This window comes from Oxyura jamaicensis, chromosome Z (genome assembly GCF_011077185.1).
Source record: "Oxyura jamaicensis isolate SHBP4307 breed ruddy duck chromosome Z, BPBGC_Ojam_1.0, whole genome shotgun sequence".
NCBI classification, from domain to species: domain Eukaryota; kingdom Metazoa; phylum Chordata; class Aves; order Anseriformes; family Anatidae; genus Oxyura; species Oxyura jamaicensis.
Genome location: NC_048926.1, coordinates 37,062,084 through 37,080,720, shown reverse-complemented (window position 1 = coordinate 37,080,720; position 18,637 = coordinate 37,062,084). Strand labels below are relative to the sequence as shown.

The window sequence follows — 18,637 nt, the reverse complement described above, 5'->3', positions numbered from 1 at the left end:
CTTCCTCTCTGGAATATGAAAGGTATGATTGATAACACAGCAATAAAATATACTCAGAAGTATTTATCTGTAAAAGAAAACTTGAAGAGTCCCATGTAATCTAATGAATGTTAAACTGCAAAGAAAATAGGTGTAAATTTGTATGACATTTCTCAGATGCTTAGAGGAAAAAACTGTGATTACTCAGGCTGTTTTCACAAACAAAACCAAGATAAAACCAACAAAACAAAACCAAGCTGCTCAGCTGAGAGAAGATCCAATAGGCTGGGAATGACTTCAGGACTTCAGGAACTAAGAGTCATTTTCCTGCTCTGTCAAGTCTGTGTGTGTCACCTGGTCTCTCTTTCTAGTTAAGTTTCCACTCTGAAAAAATGCAAATTCTCTGCTTTCTGGTCTCTGAAGAATTACCTGAGTAAATGTAGCCTATCTAATGAGAGAAAGGGGATAAGAGTATTATTAATACGATTTTGTTGAAGCAGTTGCAATTTTTTGCTCTTGACAAACTAGTGTTGTCATATGCCTAACATCTGGCCTTACTTCCTTTTTCTGGCTTGTAAATCTTGTAGTCCTAATACAAAAATGGTGAGATTCAAGAAAGGGGACAGTGTGGGTCTACGACTGGCTGGTGGAAATGATGTTGGGATATTTATTGCTGGAATTCAAGAAGGGACCTCAGCTGATCAGGAAGGACTGCAGGAAGGAGATCAGATTCTTAAGGTATGAGTATGTATCCCTGAAATTCAGACCACTTTTCTATTCTTCTGGTGTGCTTCTTAGTGGAAATACGGAAGAAATTATGTTCTCAGGCAAGTTATTTCTTGATATGTGTATGTCTGGTAGAGAGATTTTACTGAAATCAGCTTTCGAAGTACAACTCAAATTAAATATCATGTATTGATTTGTGCAAGCTTCTGTGGAAGGGTGAGGTAGGAGAAATATTAATCAAAAAGTCCCAAGATAGAAGAGGATAAATTTTCTCTCCCAGTCTTGGAGGGAAAAAAAAATTAGGCCAGTATTCTTTTTAATTTTTCTCTAATTTTCCTGGGTAACAGCAATTTAATTTTCCCAGTTTCTGAATTATTTTTCTATGCCATTTTGTCCTCTTTAAAAAAAAAAATATTCAAATAGGAGGGTAATCAAATTCTCTCATCTGCTTGTTTTCTCTTTTGATAGTGTTTATTTTAAAGGCCTTATGGAGACTGTTCAAGTAGAAGAAACAGTCTAGCAGTGCATATCCAAGACGTTGTTATTTCAGAAAGATTATTGTGAATGGCTGGATAAAATACCTATATTGACTTTATGAAAATATTTATATATATATATGCGTGTGTATATATAAAATAAAGGAAGATAATATTTAAGATTTTTTAAGTGCTTTAAGCTTTGGGTGTTTCTTTTAAACTGTTTTTTTTTTTCAGATGTTATTTTCTTCTTTTATACATAGGTAAACACTCAAGACTTCAGAGGCATTGTTCGGGAAGATGCTGTTTTGTACCTCTTAGAAATTCCCAAAGGTGAAACAGTGACAATTCTGGCTCAAAGCAAATATGAAGGTAGGTGCTCTGAACAAAAGGTGTGTATATCCATGAAGCTTCTGCAGTCATCAGGAGGATGTTAAGCTCTGTTTTGTCACTGAAACCACAAATAAATTATCTCTTGCTTATTCTTGGTAGCATTTTAGTTACCCTCCTTTTCAGAAATTTAGGAGATAGCTGCCTTCTGTACCACAAGAGACATAGCGATGCCTGTGTGATATGTTTATCAGAGTATTTCTCTACCTTTTTCATTATTAGCAAGTAGCATTTCTTCTTAATCCTGCAAACATACTGCTTATACCTTCTGCTTTTCTGCACGTAGCAGCTGGCCTGAAATCTGCTGTTTACATTCCTTTTCAGCTGTGCCTTGGCAGTCATAAGGTATTCACAGTCTGCCAGCAGTAAATGGACAATTTGATAAGCAGCTAAGGAACAAGCAGTACCTCTTGCTTTCCTGTTTGGAGACATAGCCTGCTGTAATACTGAAGTAGTCTAGCTGTCTTTTGCTCTGTCACGGTGCAAGTTCATGCTTCCCTTCTGCTCTGAGGGCTATATGTGTACAAATATAGAATATTTTTGGTAATATTTGGGAAGAACAATGGATGTGGAGGCTGATTTTTGCATATTTTTGTTTGGAGTGGAAGAAGTTCAAAACTCTTCTCTGGAACAACTGGTTAATCTTTCTTTTAAGTGTGAAAATAATAAACTAAATTGAGTTCCTGATTCAGTCTACAGAGACATCATGGCTTGTGGCAGAGGAGACTCGTTCTTCATCAGAAGCCACTTTGAGTGTGATAAAGAGTCACCACAGAGCTTAGCCTTCACCAGAGGGGAAATCTTTAGAGTAGTCGATACACTGTATGATGGCAAACTGGGAAACTGGCTAGCTGTGAGAATTGGAAATGAACTTGAAAAGGGCCTCATTCCAAATAAGAGCAGGTCAGTAAACATCGTGTCATTGTTAATGTCTGTCATTGTTAACATCAAGTAATATTTTTTTTTTTTTTTATAACAAAATATTTTTGCTTCCTATGTCATAGCTCTTTTTTTTCCCTCCTTGCAAGAACGAAGAACTTGTTCTGTCTTTATTTTCACAATAGTTTTGCCTGCAAAACTGTAGATTTTAGAACCATGGTATTATGTGAGGAGAAGATGAGAGGATTGTGCTGCCTGCACACTGGGCTGGATCTTTGCAACACAGGCCTAGAGCTCCTGATTCAGCAGTCAATCTTTGGCCATTAATGGCTTCAATTCCTCTTCTACAAAATGGGTAGAGGGTCCTTTTTTTTAAAAAAAAAAAGGGGGGGGGGGGCAAGCTGTCACTACTGTATTTGCAAAGATACTTTGATAATTAATCTTTTAAAATAACTTCTAGTGCTTGAACTTATTTTGTTAATTCTTATGGAAAATGTTTCAAAAATGTATTCCGAACTAATTTTTCTTGGAAGCCATAGTCCTTATTTTTATAAGTACAGAGTAAAACACAGCAGTGTTTTAAATGATACTTTCCTAATAGAAGTTACTGTGAGATAAAAACAAGTGTCCATAATTTGTGCATTGAGTAAAAGAATTAAAAATCACCAGCAAAAATATCAGTAAGGCTATTTTTAGACTGTAGGCTTCCAGTCCTTGAATATGGTGATTTTATTATGGGGAAAAAAATAAAAGCTCAAAATCGCGTCATACAGAAGTTCATGAAATTTCCTGAAATACACTTTTTATGAGAGTCCCATGTCCCTTTCATGGTTAGTAAATTCTGTCCTTGCTGGTAATTGATCTTACCAAACCAGCCTTTATTTCTCTGCTGCAGTGACTTTACTTAAGACGTCTAATGGAGAAGAAAATAATGTCAGTAAATTTTTAGGCCATCAGTTTCTCAACAGCTCTGTACTGTTGCAGTATTTTATTTATACTTGTATTAGTTTTCAGTTTAAGATCTGTGAGCTGATGCAGCAATCTTGTAGCTGTGGCAAATTGGGTCATCATTTTGACTCTAACTGGGTTTGTTCCAAGGCAAAAGAACCTGAATTCCTGTATTTTTATACTCCCCGTTCATGGCTGGCAAATTACCAGTTGCAAGTTCAAAGACCAGCTCTTCAGGGAAAGATCCGTTCCCTTTTTGACTAGATCCATACAAATGAGCTCTGTGCTTTCTCTGTCAGAGCTGAGCAGATGGCCAGTGTTCAAAATGCTCAAAAAGATGGCTCAAGTGACAGGGCAGACTTCTGGAGAACACGTGGCCAGCGATCTGGAGTGAAAAAGAATCTGAGGAAGAGTCGTGAAGATCTGACAGCTATTGTATCTGTGAGCACAAAATTCCCAGCTTATGAGCGAGTTCAGTTGCGTGAGGGTAAGTGAGACTGCTCTGAACCAGGTGCCTATTTATTGCTGACTGTTCTAGTGTTCAAATGTCTGCTTAGCTAAATAAGTGATTTGTAGCAACTTAGGCTTAAGTGTTAGATTTGAACCACAGAAAGGGATAATGTTCTTATCAGACTGCAGATTTCTGAATGCTATTAACTACACTAAGAAGAAAGCTTTCTAGGTTTTCTAAACTGCTGTTCTGATTTGCCTCTAAATTACACACGCCAATTTAAAGGTTTTAAATAAGGGAAGGAACAAGCAGGGTTTTTTGTTTGTTTCCTCAACTTCTATGTGTCTAGCTTGGAAAGTACCACCCATGTGCCTGAGATGAATCACCATCTTTTCCTTGCTCATAAGTACCACTTAACAGTATCTTGAGAGAAAGTAAAAGCCAAGTATCTTTAGTAGATTGTCCGGATGTCATTAAGGTTGATTGCATCCATCTCTTCTGGATGCTCTCCTTCTAAATTAGCTATATTGCTGGTGATGTTGAGCAAGTCGAGATAATTTCCTGGATATTTGCACATGATAGTATTGTGGGGAAAAAACAAACAAACAAACAAACAAAAAAACAGTAAAACATATTTTAAAGAAACTCCCAGGCGTCAAGATGAAGACTGAGTAATGGAACAGCATTCACCCACTAATTTGTAAGGACTATACTTACAGTTGTTTTGACATAAGCATAACAGAATTATGCATTTCTTTTGCTTCTTCAGGCTACTCTGCAGCTGATTTAGCATTTGTATCTTTATTCACACAAATCCCACTAGCAAGGTTCATGCTATTTTACTGAATGGAAAGATAGCTGAAGATGCACTGTATTTTTAGAATGTAGAATCCTCTCAAACTGTCATCATTAGGAGGAATAAGAAAGTTGTTAAATTAAAATACGCTTTCTCAGTTGTTAGCTTGCTGAATGCATTATACTGTTGCACAAACTTTAAAGAAATAAAATATGTTAAACATGTTTAGTGGTATCTTCAATGAATTCCTAACCTTGTATACTAGCTGAAGATCTTTTTTTGCTGCTTTATGTGTAGGTATAAAACCAATTTTACCAGGCTTATCTTTTCTCCAAATATTTTTCTTTCAGCTGGTTTTAAGAGACCTGTTGTGATATTTGGCCCTATTGCAGATGTTGCTATGGAGAAGTTGTCAAATGACTTGCCTCACCTATACCAGACAGCAAGTAAGCTCTCCTCCTAGCTTCCTCATCATCCTTAAATGCGTAAATTGATAATCATAGCCTCCCTGCTATTACAGATGAACTAAAATGTTGTCTTTGCAGAGACAGAGCCCAGAGATGCAGGTTCAGAGAAGTCAACTGGGGTAGTGCGCTTGAACACTGTGAGGCAAATCATTGAACAGGTAGAGTATTTCTCTCTGAAAATTGCTTATACCTAAAGGCATGTTGTTTGATTTGTTTGCTCCTAAAACTTGCGAGTCCTCAAATCTTCACTACACCTACTTCTGTGCTAAGTAGAATTGGCTTAATGATAGGGCTGTCTTGAAATGTGTTCAGGAAGATTTTCTATGATTCTGATAGATGTCCTCTAAATGAGAAGGTGAACCTGACACTGGAAATTAAATTCTCCTATTTCAGTCCTTTCTAAATTTGAGCAGAGGCACATCTACTTTGTACTATATGCTTCCTGAATTTGCCAGGGTGGCCTTATTGTCACGCAGTGCTTTACTTGCCCTTACTGCCATCAGAAATGTAGCATTTTGTATAGCTATCATAGTCACTTCCCGTTCAATTCATACAGTGGTAACTGTGAAGCAGTGATATCAACTGGGACTGCACTGACTGTTTTGATCATACTGTTTAGAGATCAAATAGGTAGGTTGTAATCAAAGCACTTTAAAAAGTAGGCTAAGGAATGTACTCTGCTGCTTATTGCTGTGAGCCCAAAAAAGCAGTACCAAAGGCGTTAAAATGGCTCACAGAAGTCTGTCCAGAGCTCAGGCCCCACCACAGCACACACCCCATTCATCTTGACACTAGAAGTAGCTGAGAAGGAATATATATATATACATATATATATATAAAGAAAAAAAAGTGGGATTTACCTCAATTAGTAAGTGTAAGTAAAACTCCACAATTAGTACGCTGGAGAGTTGTGGCAGTGGAAGCTGTGGTATGGACAGGAAAAGAGAAAAGCTGGTTCAAATCACAACTTATTTTAAAATATATATATGGTAGAATGTGTACATTTAACTTAACAGGAGAGTTAGTTAAGTAACATAAAAATGTGGACATTCAGGCAAAAGTTGTTCAGAAAAATTGAGTTGAAGGGAAAAGGTTGCCTGCTGTGGCTTCCGAATGTAATGTAACTGTGGGAAAAAATCAAACATGTTATGGCCTCCTGTAGAGGAAAGCATCCCAGTTTTCCTAGGGTGCCATGTTCCATTCACTGCCCTTTGTTCCCCACAGGCAGAACACTGACTGAGCTTTCTTGTTTACAGGATAAACATGCTCTCTTGGATGTGACTCCTAAAGCAGTGGATCTCCTTAATTATACCCAGTGGTTTCCAATTGTAGTCTTCTTTAACCCAGACAGTAAGCAGGGTGTGAAAATCATGAGACAAAGGCTATGTTCCACATCTAACAAAAGCTCAAGGAAGCTTTATGAGCAAGCAAACAAGCTGAAGAAAACTTGTTCCCACCTCTTCACAGGTAAGGAAGAATGTGTGTCAAACCAAGAGAGTAGTGGATGCAACTGTGTAAGTCTCAGACATCCACTTACTGCTCTGTATATTAACTCATATATGGGCTGGAACTAAATGGGTGTGAAAGTACAGTCATGAGCAATCTCTTCTTTGACTTCTTCTCAAAGTTCCTTGTCTTGCCAAAGTATAACAAAAGAAATTGAGAATCAGCATACTGTAATTCAAAGGCGATGAGTAAGTCAGTTAATAAGCTTGGGGTATGAACAAACAATAAAATAAAAATACTTTAAGTCAGTGATCTAAATGAAGTATCTGTTTAACACTCTCACCTTACTAAAACGACAAGTTAAACAGAAAAGACCAAATAAACGATCACATTGCATTTGCTGTGTATGAGTAATTTTTCATTCAATTTTTACAGCCACCATCAATTTGAATTCAGCCAATGACAGCTGGTATGGTAGTCTGAAAGACACCATTCAGCAACAGCAAGGTGAAGCAGTATGGGTATCAGAAGGAAAGGTAAGCAGCCAGTCCACACTAAGCAATACAGGTGTCTCAAGGTAATTTCTTGAGGGAAAAATGGTTCAAATTTTTGTTTGCCTATGCTGGATAAATTGGACAATTAGTGGGTTAATGTCTCTAACCAAAAATGATCTATTATTGTTCTTTTTGTTATAATTTGGAGCTTTCATCACTAATGCTGTGGCTACGGAAAAGTGGCAAAGAGGACTTTTACAGGTCTTTCCTCTAAGGTTCTACATTAAGATTTCTTTTGGTTTTGCAAGATCATTTTTAAGGATCTGTTTAAGCATGATGTTGAGACCTAACTAGACTCTAACTCTTACTTCTTTAGTCTTTATTCCTTAATTCTTAATGACTTTTCTGTAGATGGATGGCATGGAAGATGATGCAGATGATCGCATGTCTTACCTTACTGCCATGGGTGCTGACTATTTGAGTTGTGATAGTCGGTTGATCAGCGACTTAGAAGATACAGATGGTGAAGGAGGTGCATACACTGACAATGAACTGGATGAAACCTTGGATGAACCAAGGATTTCATCTGTTAGCCGGTCCTCTGAACCTGCGCATCACGAGGAGGTGAGATTCCTGGATTTTCAACAAGGCTGTGTTTCGGACTTCATGAAAACCCAGTACGCATGGCGTAGGAATAAAAAGGAGATTTCTCTTGCAGTTTCTTTAAACTGCAGCATTATGTAGTAGTGTTTCAGAAGTACCTAGCGTAGAGCAAAAGTAATAATAGATCTGCTTATCTGCCTACCTGTATAGGTTTCCTGATGATGTCTCATCACCTTGAACTTGGCAAATATATCTGCAGTGAACGTGATGAGATTGCTGTCAGTCATCTGACTCTCAGTTACCGTTCCCAAAATAGTAAACTTCAGAGAGACCAAAAATTGTTGAGTACTGGATACTACTGTGATTTTACCTCTTATTTTCTTCCATAGAACATAAGGAAACTTAGCTCGGAACCGAGAGCTCAGCTGAGGAAAGCTGGTAGCAGGGAGATCCTTAGAGAACCTAGTCCACCTCCGGCATTCAAGCCAGAACCACCTAAGGTAAATTTGTAGAAACAGATCTGAATACAGAGTTTGCTTTCTGGAGAAACTCCAGGGTGGCACGTTAGGAAAAGCAAGGACAATGCTCAGATACTAGAAAACAAGAAAAGTGTGGAGAGAGAGAGAGAGAATGAAGGAAGGAGTTGCCGAGCCTAGCAGAAAGAAAAGGGATTACAGGTGTCTTCAAATATGTGTGATCTCTGTTTGGAAAAGGAACTACACTCCTCTTTGTTTATGCTAATTAATTGAAAGGCACTTTTTTAGAACAGCAAAAACAAATCTAAGCTAATCATCAGGAAAAGTATATCTTATGGCCATTATTGTGAAGTACAAAATTAAAATCTACCATCTCTGAAATCAGTCTCCATCACTAGAAATTATTGTTAACTGGCTATGCAGACCTTGCATAGCCAGTTAATGATACAAATGATCCAAAATGATACATGGGAAAAAACAACAACAACAACAACAAAAAACACACAGCACTTGGAGTCCTAATTCTACTCCTTCAACTCCTGATTTATCCTTACTCCAAAGTCTTTTCTTTATGAGGGTGGGTGCCCATGCAGTCTGCATTCAAAATACATTGACAATGGAGACTGGGCATAGTTGGACACGTGTATGAAAAGGTGGAACAGCAAACAAGCTTGGCTCTGTGCACTCCTAAACTCCAGGGAATGGTATTCTGCATTAGGCAGTATGGACCAATCACCTGGGAGGTCCATATTCTCTGTGTTGTCCCCTGTGACATGTTATAGTTCTGATGATCTTCATAGAACTGTACAAACAAATCTAAATGTGCTACTCTTCTGCAGGGGGATGTGTAGTTTATGAATGTATGGCCAAAATGTTGCAGCAGTTCAAGTACCTTTTCAAGTGTTACTTTGGATGAAAAGTGACCCTGTTAAATACATAGGGGAAATGATTGATTTCAGATTAAAGCCTTCATTTGAAATGAAAAATCATGAAATTGCTATTGTAAACGTAATTTGCATTTTTAATACTTCTAGGGGAAGTTACAAAACAAAGAGGATCAATATGACTTCCCCAAAAACTCTGACTCCAAAACAAGTAGCATCAATGCCAGCAGTGAGACTTCAACTGCATCAGCTAAAGCAGCACCACCACCTGTTTCTGCGAAACCTGCTTTTGGACGGCCCATCCTGAGAAACACTCAGCCAGCAATCCCAGCTGCAGAGGAAGAGGAGGAAAAGTTGGAAGAGGAAGGAAGTGAACAAGAAAATACTCCAAAATCTGTACTGAGGAAAGTCAAAATATTTGAGGAGATGGATCATAAGGCAAGGATGCAAAGAATGCAAGAGCTACAAGAGGCCCAGAATGCCAGGGTACGAAGAGACGCATTCTCCCCTTGCTGTACTTTAAAGCATACAAAACAGCCTGCATCCTGAAAATGATAATCTTGCCCTTGCATTGTGTTGATTCTGAAGTGTGGTAAACTACACAAAATGAAGTATGATTTCTTTCATAGAATATAAAGATTTGGATTTAAAAAGAGGCTATATTTTTTTAGGCTTCCTATTGTAGGTAGAGCAAGCTGTGTTTTAAAAACCTTCCTGCTCTCAGCACTCATTTTCACATGTAGTTTTAATTAGTACTCTAGTAAAAGATCATGCAACTGTGGGAATATGAAAAAGAGTAGCTTTCAGTTTGTGCTTTAATTGTTCCAGATGTAGCTGTGACCTGCTTAGATCTACAGTCTAGGATTCCTTAATGGATAGACTAAAAAAAGAACAGTTATTTTCTCCAACTTTTTTTTAAAGCTTGAAATAGCCCAGAAGCACCCGGATATTTATGCTGTCCCTGTCAAAACACAGAAGTCAGAACAGAACTGGCCCCAGCCCATGAGGTAAGGTATAACCAATTTAAAGTATTCTGTCTAAATTGTTTACTTCACCAGCAAGAAGGAACTGATCTTGCCAGTTCTTTTCATAAAAATCGATCCTACTTTGGTATATTGCTTTGTTGTGGTGCCTCCAAGATTACTGTATAGGTGGGCCAAAACTTCAATGAACTTTTTGTTTTCAGGATTTTTTTAAATTTTCTTCATAGTATTTGAATTACCTAGGAAAAAACACTGTAATTACTTAACACTTAATTACCTAAGTACTTAGTCAACTGCAGATTTATTGTGTGCGTAAGGAAACCAAGAATGAAACTTTGGTGAAGTCACTCATCTAGGTACAGCTGAGGAGAGAACTCTCCTTTTTGAATCTGAAATCCTTTTTGAGTCTCATGAAAGTTGGAGAGTCTCATTAAAATTCAGTGAGTTCTGGATCGGCTGATTGTGGTGTCAGTTTACCCCTGGGTAGTCCACCTATGCAAGAGCTAATACACTGTGTGATGGATTTTGTTTTCTGCTCTGCAGAGCTCTGAGTTTCTCTTGCTTCTTAGTTACAACCGATAGAAGTGGGATGTTTTCTTTCTGAAGAGTCAAATCCTTTGATGTCATAGTATATAATTTAAAATGCAAAAATTGAAAACAAAGTAATAATTACAGGTTTTCTTGCTGGATTCATAAACAGAATACTTTTTATGTAGGTTTACAAGGTTTTTAAGAAGTAGTAAAAAAAAAAAAAAGTCACCTTTAACTGCATATCCAGAGTTATTTGCTTAATTACAGAAATCAGTGCTGTTGCCATGTTGGAGAAATGTTGATGGCTGACCTTGAAAAAGTGTTTGAACACAAAGGCAGTATGGAAAGAGGGCAACATCTTATTTATATACAGCATGGAATTGCAAAAATCATGGCTTTTGAAGCTGGGGAAATGCCCTTCTTTGGCAGATTTCATCTAGGTATATCTGCTTAGTGTCACAGTAAATTGGTAGCATCGCAATGTATAAATAGCAAACATATGGGTTATTTCTGTTTATTTTTTTAGTATAAGAGCCCTAGTAAGAACCTTGAATGAGGAGAGAAATTATCAAGTTAAGAAATGTTACACAAGAAGTCTTCAGACCTTGAGACAGGAGACCGAAGATTAATAAAAAGGAAGCAGGCATAAAAAGAATGTTTCAAAAATGTGTGAGGAAAATGTCAGTCAGTTGGGGTAGGAGCAGGAGCTTGAAAACCTTTGTGCTCAGGGAATAAAACACTGTAAAGCTCTTAAACAGGGTAGGTGAGGGGTGGAGCAGTTAATAGTTTTAAAATTGTCATTCTTCCAGGCATGTTGAGTGGATCAAATCAGAACACGAAGCTCTGTGGAGTTTTACCACGGCCATGCAAATGATGTTGTAAAAAGGGCTAGGAGGGGCTTCATTTGCTCCATGTGCCTTTCTAAGTTGTATGTGGCCCTAAAATCAATATTGGATGTTTTTTTTTTTTCAGCTTTTCAGAATAGAAGTAAACACTCTGTCTCTTTTTCCCTTGTCTTGCTGTGCTAGCTGCCGACCTCCAGAACCACAGAAACCTCCCACCAGACCCTACCTAGAGAATCGTGGCAGCTGTGGCAGCGATGCAGAGGAGGAGGAAGAATACCGCCGGCAGCTATCAGACCACTCTAAAAAGGGGTATTATGGACAGCCATCCAGATACAGAGACACAGAATTGTAGGCTTTCTAGTATGTGAAGTATAACGCTGTTCTGAGGTTCTCTTCTTTCACAGCCAAAGTGGAGCAGTAGTTAGTGTTGAGAAGCTATATTTTTGTTGGGGATAATTAGTAGGAATGCTACACAACTTAGACATATCCATACGCTGAAACTGGAAGACTTCATTTTTTGGGGATATTATTTTGTTAGCATTTAAGAAAAGAAATCACTATTGCCTAAATGCTGTTGCCTGTTTTACAAGGACCAAATCCTGTTTAACAGTTTGTGTTAATTCTTAGTATTTTAATATTTTAACACGATGAAAACCTTTTCTTTTTTCCTTTTATTAATGCTGCCTTTTGGGGCTGTTCTGCTGTGTTAGGAAAGTATGATCCAGGAGATACACTTTTTGATGCAATAGAACTAAATTTGAAGGTGTATTTAAAGAACAGTAAGTGCCTTTAACATGAAGCATTTAAAATTGTGTATTTTGACATCTGACACTTGTGCAAAGTCATAACATGCTAAAGGGGGATTGACTCTTTTACCAACTTTTTTATCAGTTTAATGGCAACAATTTACCTTGCGTGTTGTTTTTCTAAGGTCGTAGATGTATATGCAATATTTCATAAATTCTGACTGTACATAATAAAGGTGCAATTGACTCGGTTGGTTGGAAAAGACCAGGATGTGCTGAAACTGAGAAAATGATGTAGAAATTCAATCATGTATTAAAATTTACACAGACTGAAAATAATAAAGGATATATTATAGACAAATCTTGTGTATCGTATTTTTCTTCTGAACAGCATTAGTCTGCTAGAACCTCTGACTTCTGTAAATGTGTTTGCAGCAGTGCACTGTTCGGTTCCAGGTCTCATCTTCTGCTATTCAAGTAACTGGCAAACTGCAGTGTTGATATATCTTCCTAGTGTTTTGAAGCATCATATCTAATGTTTTTTCTATTTTAAAATAATACCAACACAGAACTATGACATTTAGCTTTTAGCATATTAACTTCTGCCTCCCCATTCCTTCTTTTAATTCTTAATTTGCTATATAGAACAGAAATTCTTGAAAAGGTTGTAGAAAAATTTATTTTTACTCATGTTATAGAAAATATGGTTTTCTAATGCTCTTTAAAAAGTACAAAAGGTAGAATTTTCTTGCTGAAACAGAGGAATAGATGCATCTCAGATGAGGAAATGGCTGCTCACCATAGTTGACTTTCATTAAGCCTTTTTACAGTCAAGAGAAAATTTGTTGGCATTAAAACTTTTTTTGTACCAGCTGTTTTTAGATGTGGGTTCACCTAAATATCCGTATCACAACTCTGTCTCTGCAATGGTTATGTACTGAAAACATTTGACTGTAGCTAATAGCTTGGTTGAGTATAAGAGTTGCAGGTCTGTGATCTTGTCACAATTCCTGAGACATGATGGGACAGCTCTCGTGACTGGAATGTGGCCATGGACAGCTTTATGCTTTTTAGGAAGGACAGGCCGGGAAGGTGAGGTGGTGGAGTTGCTCTTTACAGGAGTGAGCGACTGGAGACTGGAATCTACACAGCTCTGCCTAGGGGGGGGACGAAGTGTGAGTCGAGAGCCTATGGGTGAGGATTAAAGGGCAGGCCAACAGGGGTGACATCGTGGTGGTGGGTGTTTACCACAGGCCACCAGATCAGGAAGAGGAATTGGATGAAGCTTTCTATAGGCAGCTGCAAGTTGTCTCACATTCACAGGCCCTTGTTCTTATGGGGGACTTTAACGACCTCAATATTTGTTGGGAAGATGACACAGCTCAGAACAAACAGTCCAGGAGGTTACTGCAGAACATGGTGGATAACTTCTTGATGCAGGTGGAAGGTGAGTCAACAAGGAGAGGGGCGGTGCTGACCTGGTACTAACAAACAGAGATGGTCTGCTTGGAAACGTGAGGGCTGAGGGCAGTCTCGGCTGCAGTGACCACAAGATGGTGGAGTTCAAGATCCTGCAAGGAGGAAGCAGGGCAAAAAGTAGGACCACAACCCTGGATTTCTAGAGAGCTAACTTTGACCTCTAGGGACCTAACTGGAGGACTCCCTTGTGCCAGGGCCCTAGAGGAAAAAGGGGCCCAGGAGAGCTGGCTAATAGTCAACCACCACTTCCTCCAAGCTCAGGATCGGAGCATCCCTACAGGAAAGAAGATGAGCAAGGGGGGCAGGAGACCTCCGTGGGAGGGCAATGAGCTCTTGGGAAACTTAACAGAAAAAGAAAGCATACATGGTGTGGAAGAAGGAACAGACCACATGGGTGGACTATAGGAACATTGCCAGAGAATGCAGGGACTCAATGAGGAAGGCTAAGACCTGCTTAGAATTAAATTTAGCAAGAGACATCAAGGATAACAAGAGTTTCTTCAAATACATCAGTTGCAAAAGGAAGCCTAAGGAAAATGTGGGTGTGCTGCTAAATGAGGCGGGTGCCTTGGTGATGGCGGATACAGAGGAGGCAGGATTACTAAACGCCTTCTTTGCTTCAGTCTTCACTGCTAAGACTAGCCCCCATGCACTACCGGAAAAAAGAGAGACCTGGAGAACCTGGAGAGAGGAAGATTTTCCCCTGGTTGAAGAGGATTGGGTTAGAGGTTATTTAGGCAAGCTAGACACCCACAAATCTATGGGCCCCAATGGGATGCACCCAAGGGTGCTGAGGGAACTGGCAGGCATTATTGCTAAGCCACTCTCTTATCATCTTCAAAAGGTCTTGGAGAACAGGAGAGGTGCCTGAGGACTGGAAAAAAGCCAACATTACTCCAGTCTTCAAGAAGGTGAAGAAGGAAGACCCAGTAAACTACAGGCCAGTCAGCCTCACCTCCATCCCTGTATAGGTGATGGAACAGCTCATCCTTGAGGCTACGTCTAAGCACATGGAGGTAAAGATCAGGAGCAATCAACATGAATTCATCAAGGGGAAGTCGAGTTTAACCAACCTGATAGCCTTCTACAATGAGACAACTGGCTGGATGAATGAGAGGAGAGCAGTGCATGTTGTCTACCTTAACTCCAGCAAGGCTTTTGACACTGTCTCCCATAACATCCTCCTGGGCAAGTGCCAGAAATGTGGGATCCATGAGTGGACAGTGGGGTGGATAGAGAACTGGCTGGATGGCAGAGCTCAGAGAGTTGTTCTCAATGGTGCTGAGTCTAGTTGGAGGCCTGTGGCTAGGTGACCCCCCAGGGGTCAGTACTGGGTCCAGTGCTATTCAACTTATTCATTGATGACATGGATGAAGGGACAGAGTGCACCTGCAGCAACTTTGCAGACAATACAAAGCTTGGCGGAGTGGCTGACACACCAGAGATCTGTGTGGCCATTCAGAGGGACCTGGACAGGCTGGAGAGTTGGGCAGAGAGGAACCTCATGAGGTTCAACAAGGGCAAGTGCAGGGTCCTTCACCTGGGGAGGAATAACCCCAAGTACCAGTACAGGTTGTGGGCTAACCTCCTAGAAAGACCTCTGTGGAGAAGGACCTTGGGGTCATGGTGGACAAGTTAACCATGAGCCAGCAGTGTGCCCATGGGGCTAAGAAGGCCAGTGGGATCCTAGCTTGCATCAGGAGGAGTGTGGACAGCAGGTCAAGAGAGGTGATCCTCACCCTCCCCTTAACTCTGGTGAGGCACACTTGGAATACTGTGTGCAGTTCTGGGCACCCCAGTACAAGAGCGATGTAGAACTTCTAGAGATGGTCCAGCATAGAGCCACAAAGATGATTAAGGGATTAGAGCATCTGTCCTGTGAGGAAAGACCAAGTCATCTGGGCCTGTTTAGCCTTGAGAAGAGGAGATTGAGAGGGGGTCTTACCAACCTCGACAAATACCTGAGGGGACAATATAAAGAGGATGGGGTCAAACTCTTCTCAGTGGTGGCCAGTGATAGGACAAGGGGTAATGGGTATACATTGAACCGCAAGAGGTTTCATCTCCATATGAGGAAGAACTTTTTTGTGGGTTGGGTGACAGAGTACTGGAAAAGGCTGCCCAGAGAGGCTGTGGAGTCTGCTTCTTTGGAGTTATTCAAAACCTGCCTGGATTCCACCCTGTGTAACAAGCTCTAGGTGACCCTGCTTGAGCAGGGGAGATGGACTAGATTAAGGTCCCTTCCAACCTCAGCTATCCTGTGATTCTGTGATCATCAGTTCTTCAGAGTGATTTTTGCCCTTCCCAGGATCTTTGTTGCATTCAGTTCATGGACAGTAATTATTTAGCGAATAATTATTCTGTTCTTTTGAAAAAAAAATCTTGTCAGTATCCAGTAGGTGACCTTACTGGTTATCATGGTCAACAAATAGTAGAAAAATATACATTTACTTTTCATAATTTCAAACAAAATTCTCAGTGAACTCTGGCTCAATTATTTCTCAAAACCTAGAGAGAAGCATCTGTTGAAATACAGTGCTTCCTGATCAAGAGGCTACGCCTTATTATCTGCTTAGTGTCTGCAGAGCAACTTTGTAGTGTGGATGACACACAAAACTAAATGTTGATGTGAAACTCCTGTTTGCTTTATTTGGTGTAGGAGTGAGAGAAAATTCGGGATTGCTTCTACTTTTATTCTTTCCCTATGGAGGAGGAGTGGTCCAGAGAGTTGGTGGTAAACGGATGGGTTGACTCAGAGTTCATGTGGCAAAGCAGAAATGAAGACAGAGCCATTTCTCCTAACCTGTTCCTGAGTTTGGAATCCAGTCTGTAAAGAACTGCAAAATACCACAAATTTAACAAAAGGTAACTGAAACATGATAAAAATCTTTCAAGAGAGCAAGCTGGCAACTTCAGAGAAACTTGACTTTGTTTTGCTATACTGCTTGGCTCTGTCTCCACCTTTCTACTAGGTTATTGCATTGCTGGATCACAGGCATTCATAAATGTTCCCTCCTCCTATGTGACTTAACAAACTGCACATAGCTTTATCAATGGCATTAGCAGCATCCTGATAAAGATGCAAGTCTTTCTAGAGTTCCTTTTCATAAAACTCAATTACCTAGGCTAGAAAACATATTAACAAATGATAAACAATCTGGACTGAGTACAACAGTGAACTCTGTTGGCCTCTGTTATCTCAAAGATAATAAGACATGTTTGGAAAAACAAGGCTGTACTTATGTTTCAAGATAGTGGGCTATTTGTTTATATTGGATTTAATTGGATTAAAATCCAATTAATTTAGATCCAATTAGTGGATTTGATGAATAGCTGGACATACTATTTTTCAGACAAAGATAAGACACTAAGAATAGCCTTGAGGTTCTTGTACCAAGGGATGCATGTTTTTACTGTTCCAAATAAAATAGTTTGTCTAAAAGAAAGGCTTGTGCAAGAACACGGCACCCCTCATGATCTTAGGGGATACTTTCTCCTCCACATGGCACAGAGAAAGCAAGCTCTCTTCCAGCTGATATCCCCTCCCTTTCAGCTACAGGAGTGCTGTCTGTGCAGGGCAAGGACACAGAATCACAGAAGGACAGAATCATTTAGGTTGGAAGAGACCTACAAGATCACCTAGTCCAACCTCTGACCTAACACTAACATGTCCTCCACAGAGGCTGGTAAGAGGCATACTAAATGGCTGCTGCTACACACAGCTCTGTGGAGGACTAACCACTACAAAAGGAGCATCTTCTCAAGTACTACACGGTCAGCCTCTAGCCAGGGGTTGCTGGTTGCACGTCTCTGCTGCAAGGGCCCTTCTCCTGGCTGGGTCTGACGTAGCTGTTTCACGTGTGTACTTCCGTCTGTCGGGTGCAGATTCATGGGAAGATAACGGAAACAAATGCCATTGGGCAGGAACATTTGGGGACATTCTAGAAACAAAAATTAAAAACCCAAAACAGAGCAGTGGGATGTGTCAGTTAATGTGATACAGAGCACTACTGTTTTGTAAGCTTTCTCCAAGCAGCCCATTTCTTCACTTTCACTCTCACCCCAGTGTTCTCTGAACGTAACTAAAGGAAGCAACGCTGCCATAAAAGATACATAAAAGACATTTACTTGTTCAGCACTCCAGGTACCCCCATCTTGTCCAGGATGGCATTACTGCCAGTCGCTATCTGGAGGCCACGACTCCTCACAGCGATGCCCATTCCCCTCAGAGGGCGCCGTGGCTCTGCTTTTGCCTGCACAGCCCCTGGTGCTGGTGGCAGGCTGGCACTGCAGGGCCAGGGCCAGGCTCAGGCCCTCCTCTGGCCACCCACTCAGTTTAATGGTGCCCTCCCTACTCATAGGGTCTGGCCTCCATCTCTGCCCAGCCCGACCCACACAGGAGACTCTGGGTGGAGGGGGCCCACACTGGGTGAGGTGGCGGGGGGGGCACTGAGGGGATCTGAGAGGTGTGAGGAGGCCCTCAGGAGCACCGGGAGGTGCGGACGGTGCCTGCCATTGCCCTGCCCAGGCATTCGTTCCCTGAGCATTGGAGGAGGAAACCTGCCGGCCTGTTCAGACCGGTGGGTTGGTGGTGTCTGCTGCTGAGCCGGCTGGACCCCTCTGTGACCGGCTCAGGGCCGTCCTTGACTCCTGCCAGTTGCGCTCAGGGTGAGGCCAACACCCGCCTCGCTCCGGTCCCAACAGGTGAAGGGGGCTGAGCCTGAACGGCCACCCGCAGAGCTGTTCCCTCTTCCCCCCACAGCGGGCTGAGGGAGGCAATCGTAAGAGTGAACGCAAGAAGACCTGATGGCTATGATAAAGTCAGTTTAGTGAGTGAAGGAAAACAGGGAAGAAGAAAAAAAAAAAAAAAAGTGTGATGGCAGACATTCAGCACCTACCACGAGCTGGCCACTGCTCAGGCAATCTCTAAGGCCAGTTTGGAAAGACTAAAACCCCAGTCTCACTGAGCAAGACATTAAATGGCATGGAATAGCTCTTTGGTTGTTTTGGGTCAGCTATGCCAGCTCTGTCCTCTCCC

At 40.7% G+C, this 18,637-nt stretch overlaps 1 protein-coding gene across 6 annotated transcripts in view; it reads left to right on the top strand.

Moving 5' to 3' along the window:
- TJP2 (tight junction protein 2) overlaps window positions 1-12,481 on the top strand; it is a 63,669-nt gene extending 51,188 nt beyond the window's left edge. For all 6 annotated transcript variants that reach the window (XM_035309673.1, XM_035309670.1, XM_035309672.1 and 3 more), the window contains 13 exons: window positions 567-717; window positions 1,445-1,553; window positions 2,264-2,474; window positions 3,698-3,885; window positions 4,996-5,091; window positions 5,191-5,270; window positions 6,369-6,579; window positions 6,994-7,094; window positions 7,464-7,676; window positions 8,045-8,155; window positions 9,166-9,501; window positions 9,937-10,022; window positions 11,558-12,481. In XM_035309673.1, the coding sequence (XP_035165564.1) occupies window positions 567-717; window positions 1,445-1,553; window positions 2,264-2,474; window positions 3,698-3,885; window positions 4,996-5,091; window positions 5,191-5,270; window positions 6,369-6,579; window positions 6,994-7,094; window positions 7,464-7,676; window positions 8,045-8,155; window positions 9,166-9,501; window positions 9,937-10,022; window positions 11,558-11,726 (2,062 nt within the window). In that variant the 3' untranslated portion in view covers window positions 11,727-12,481. The remainder of the gene's footprint in view (window positions 1-566; window positions 718-1,444; window positions 1,554-2,263; window positions 2,475-3,697; window positions 3,886-4,995; window positions 5,092-5,190; window positions 5,271-6,368; window positions 6,580-6,993; window positions 7,095-7,463; window positions 7,677-8,044; window positions 8,156-9,165; window positions 9,502-9,936; window positions 10,023-11,557) is intronic.
- The last annotated feature ends 6,156 nt before the right edge of the window (window positions 12,482-18,637 follow it).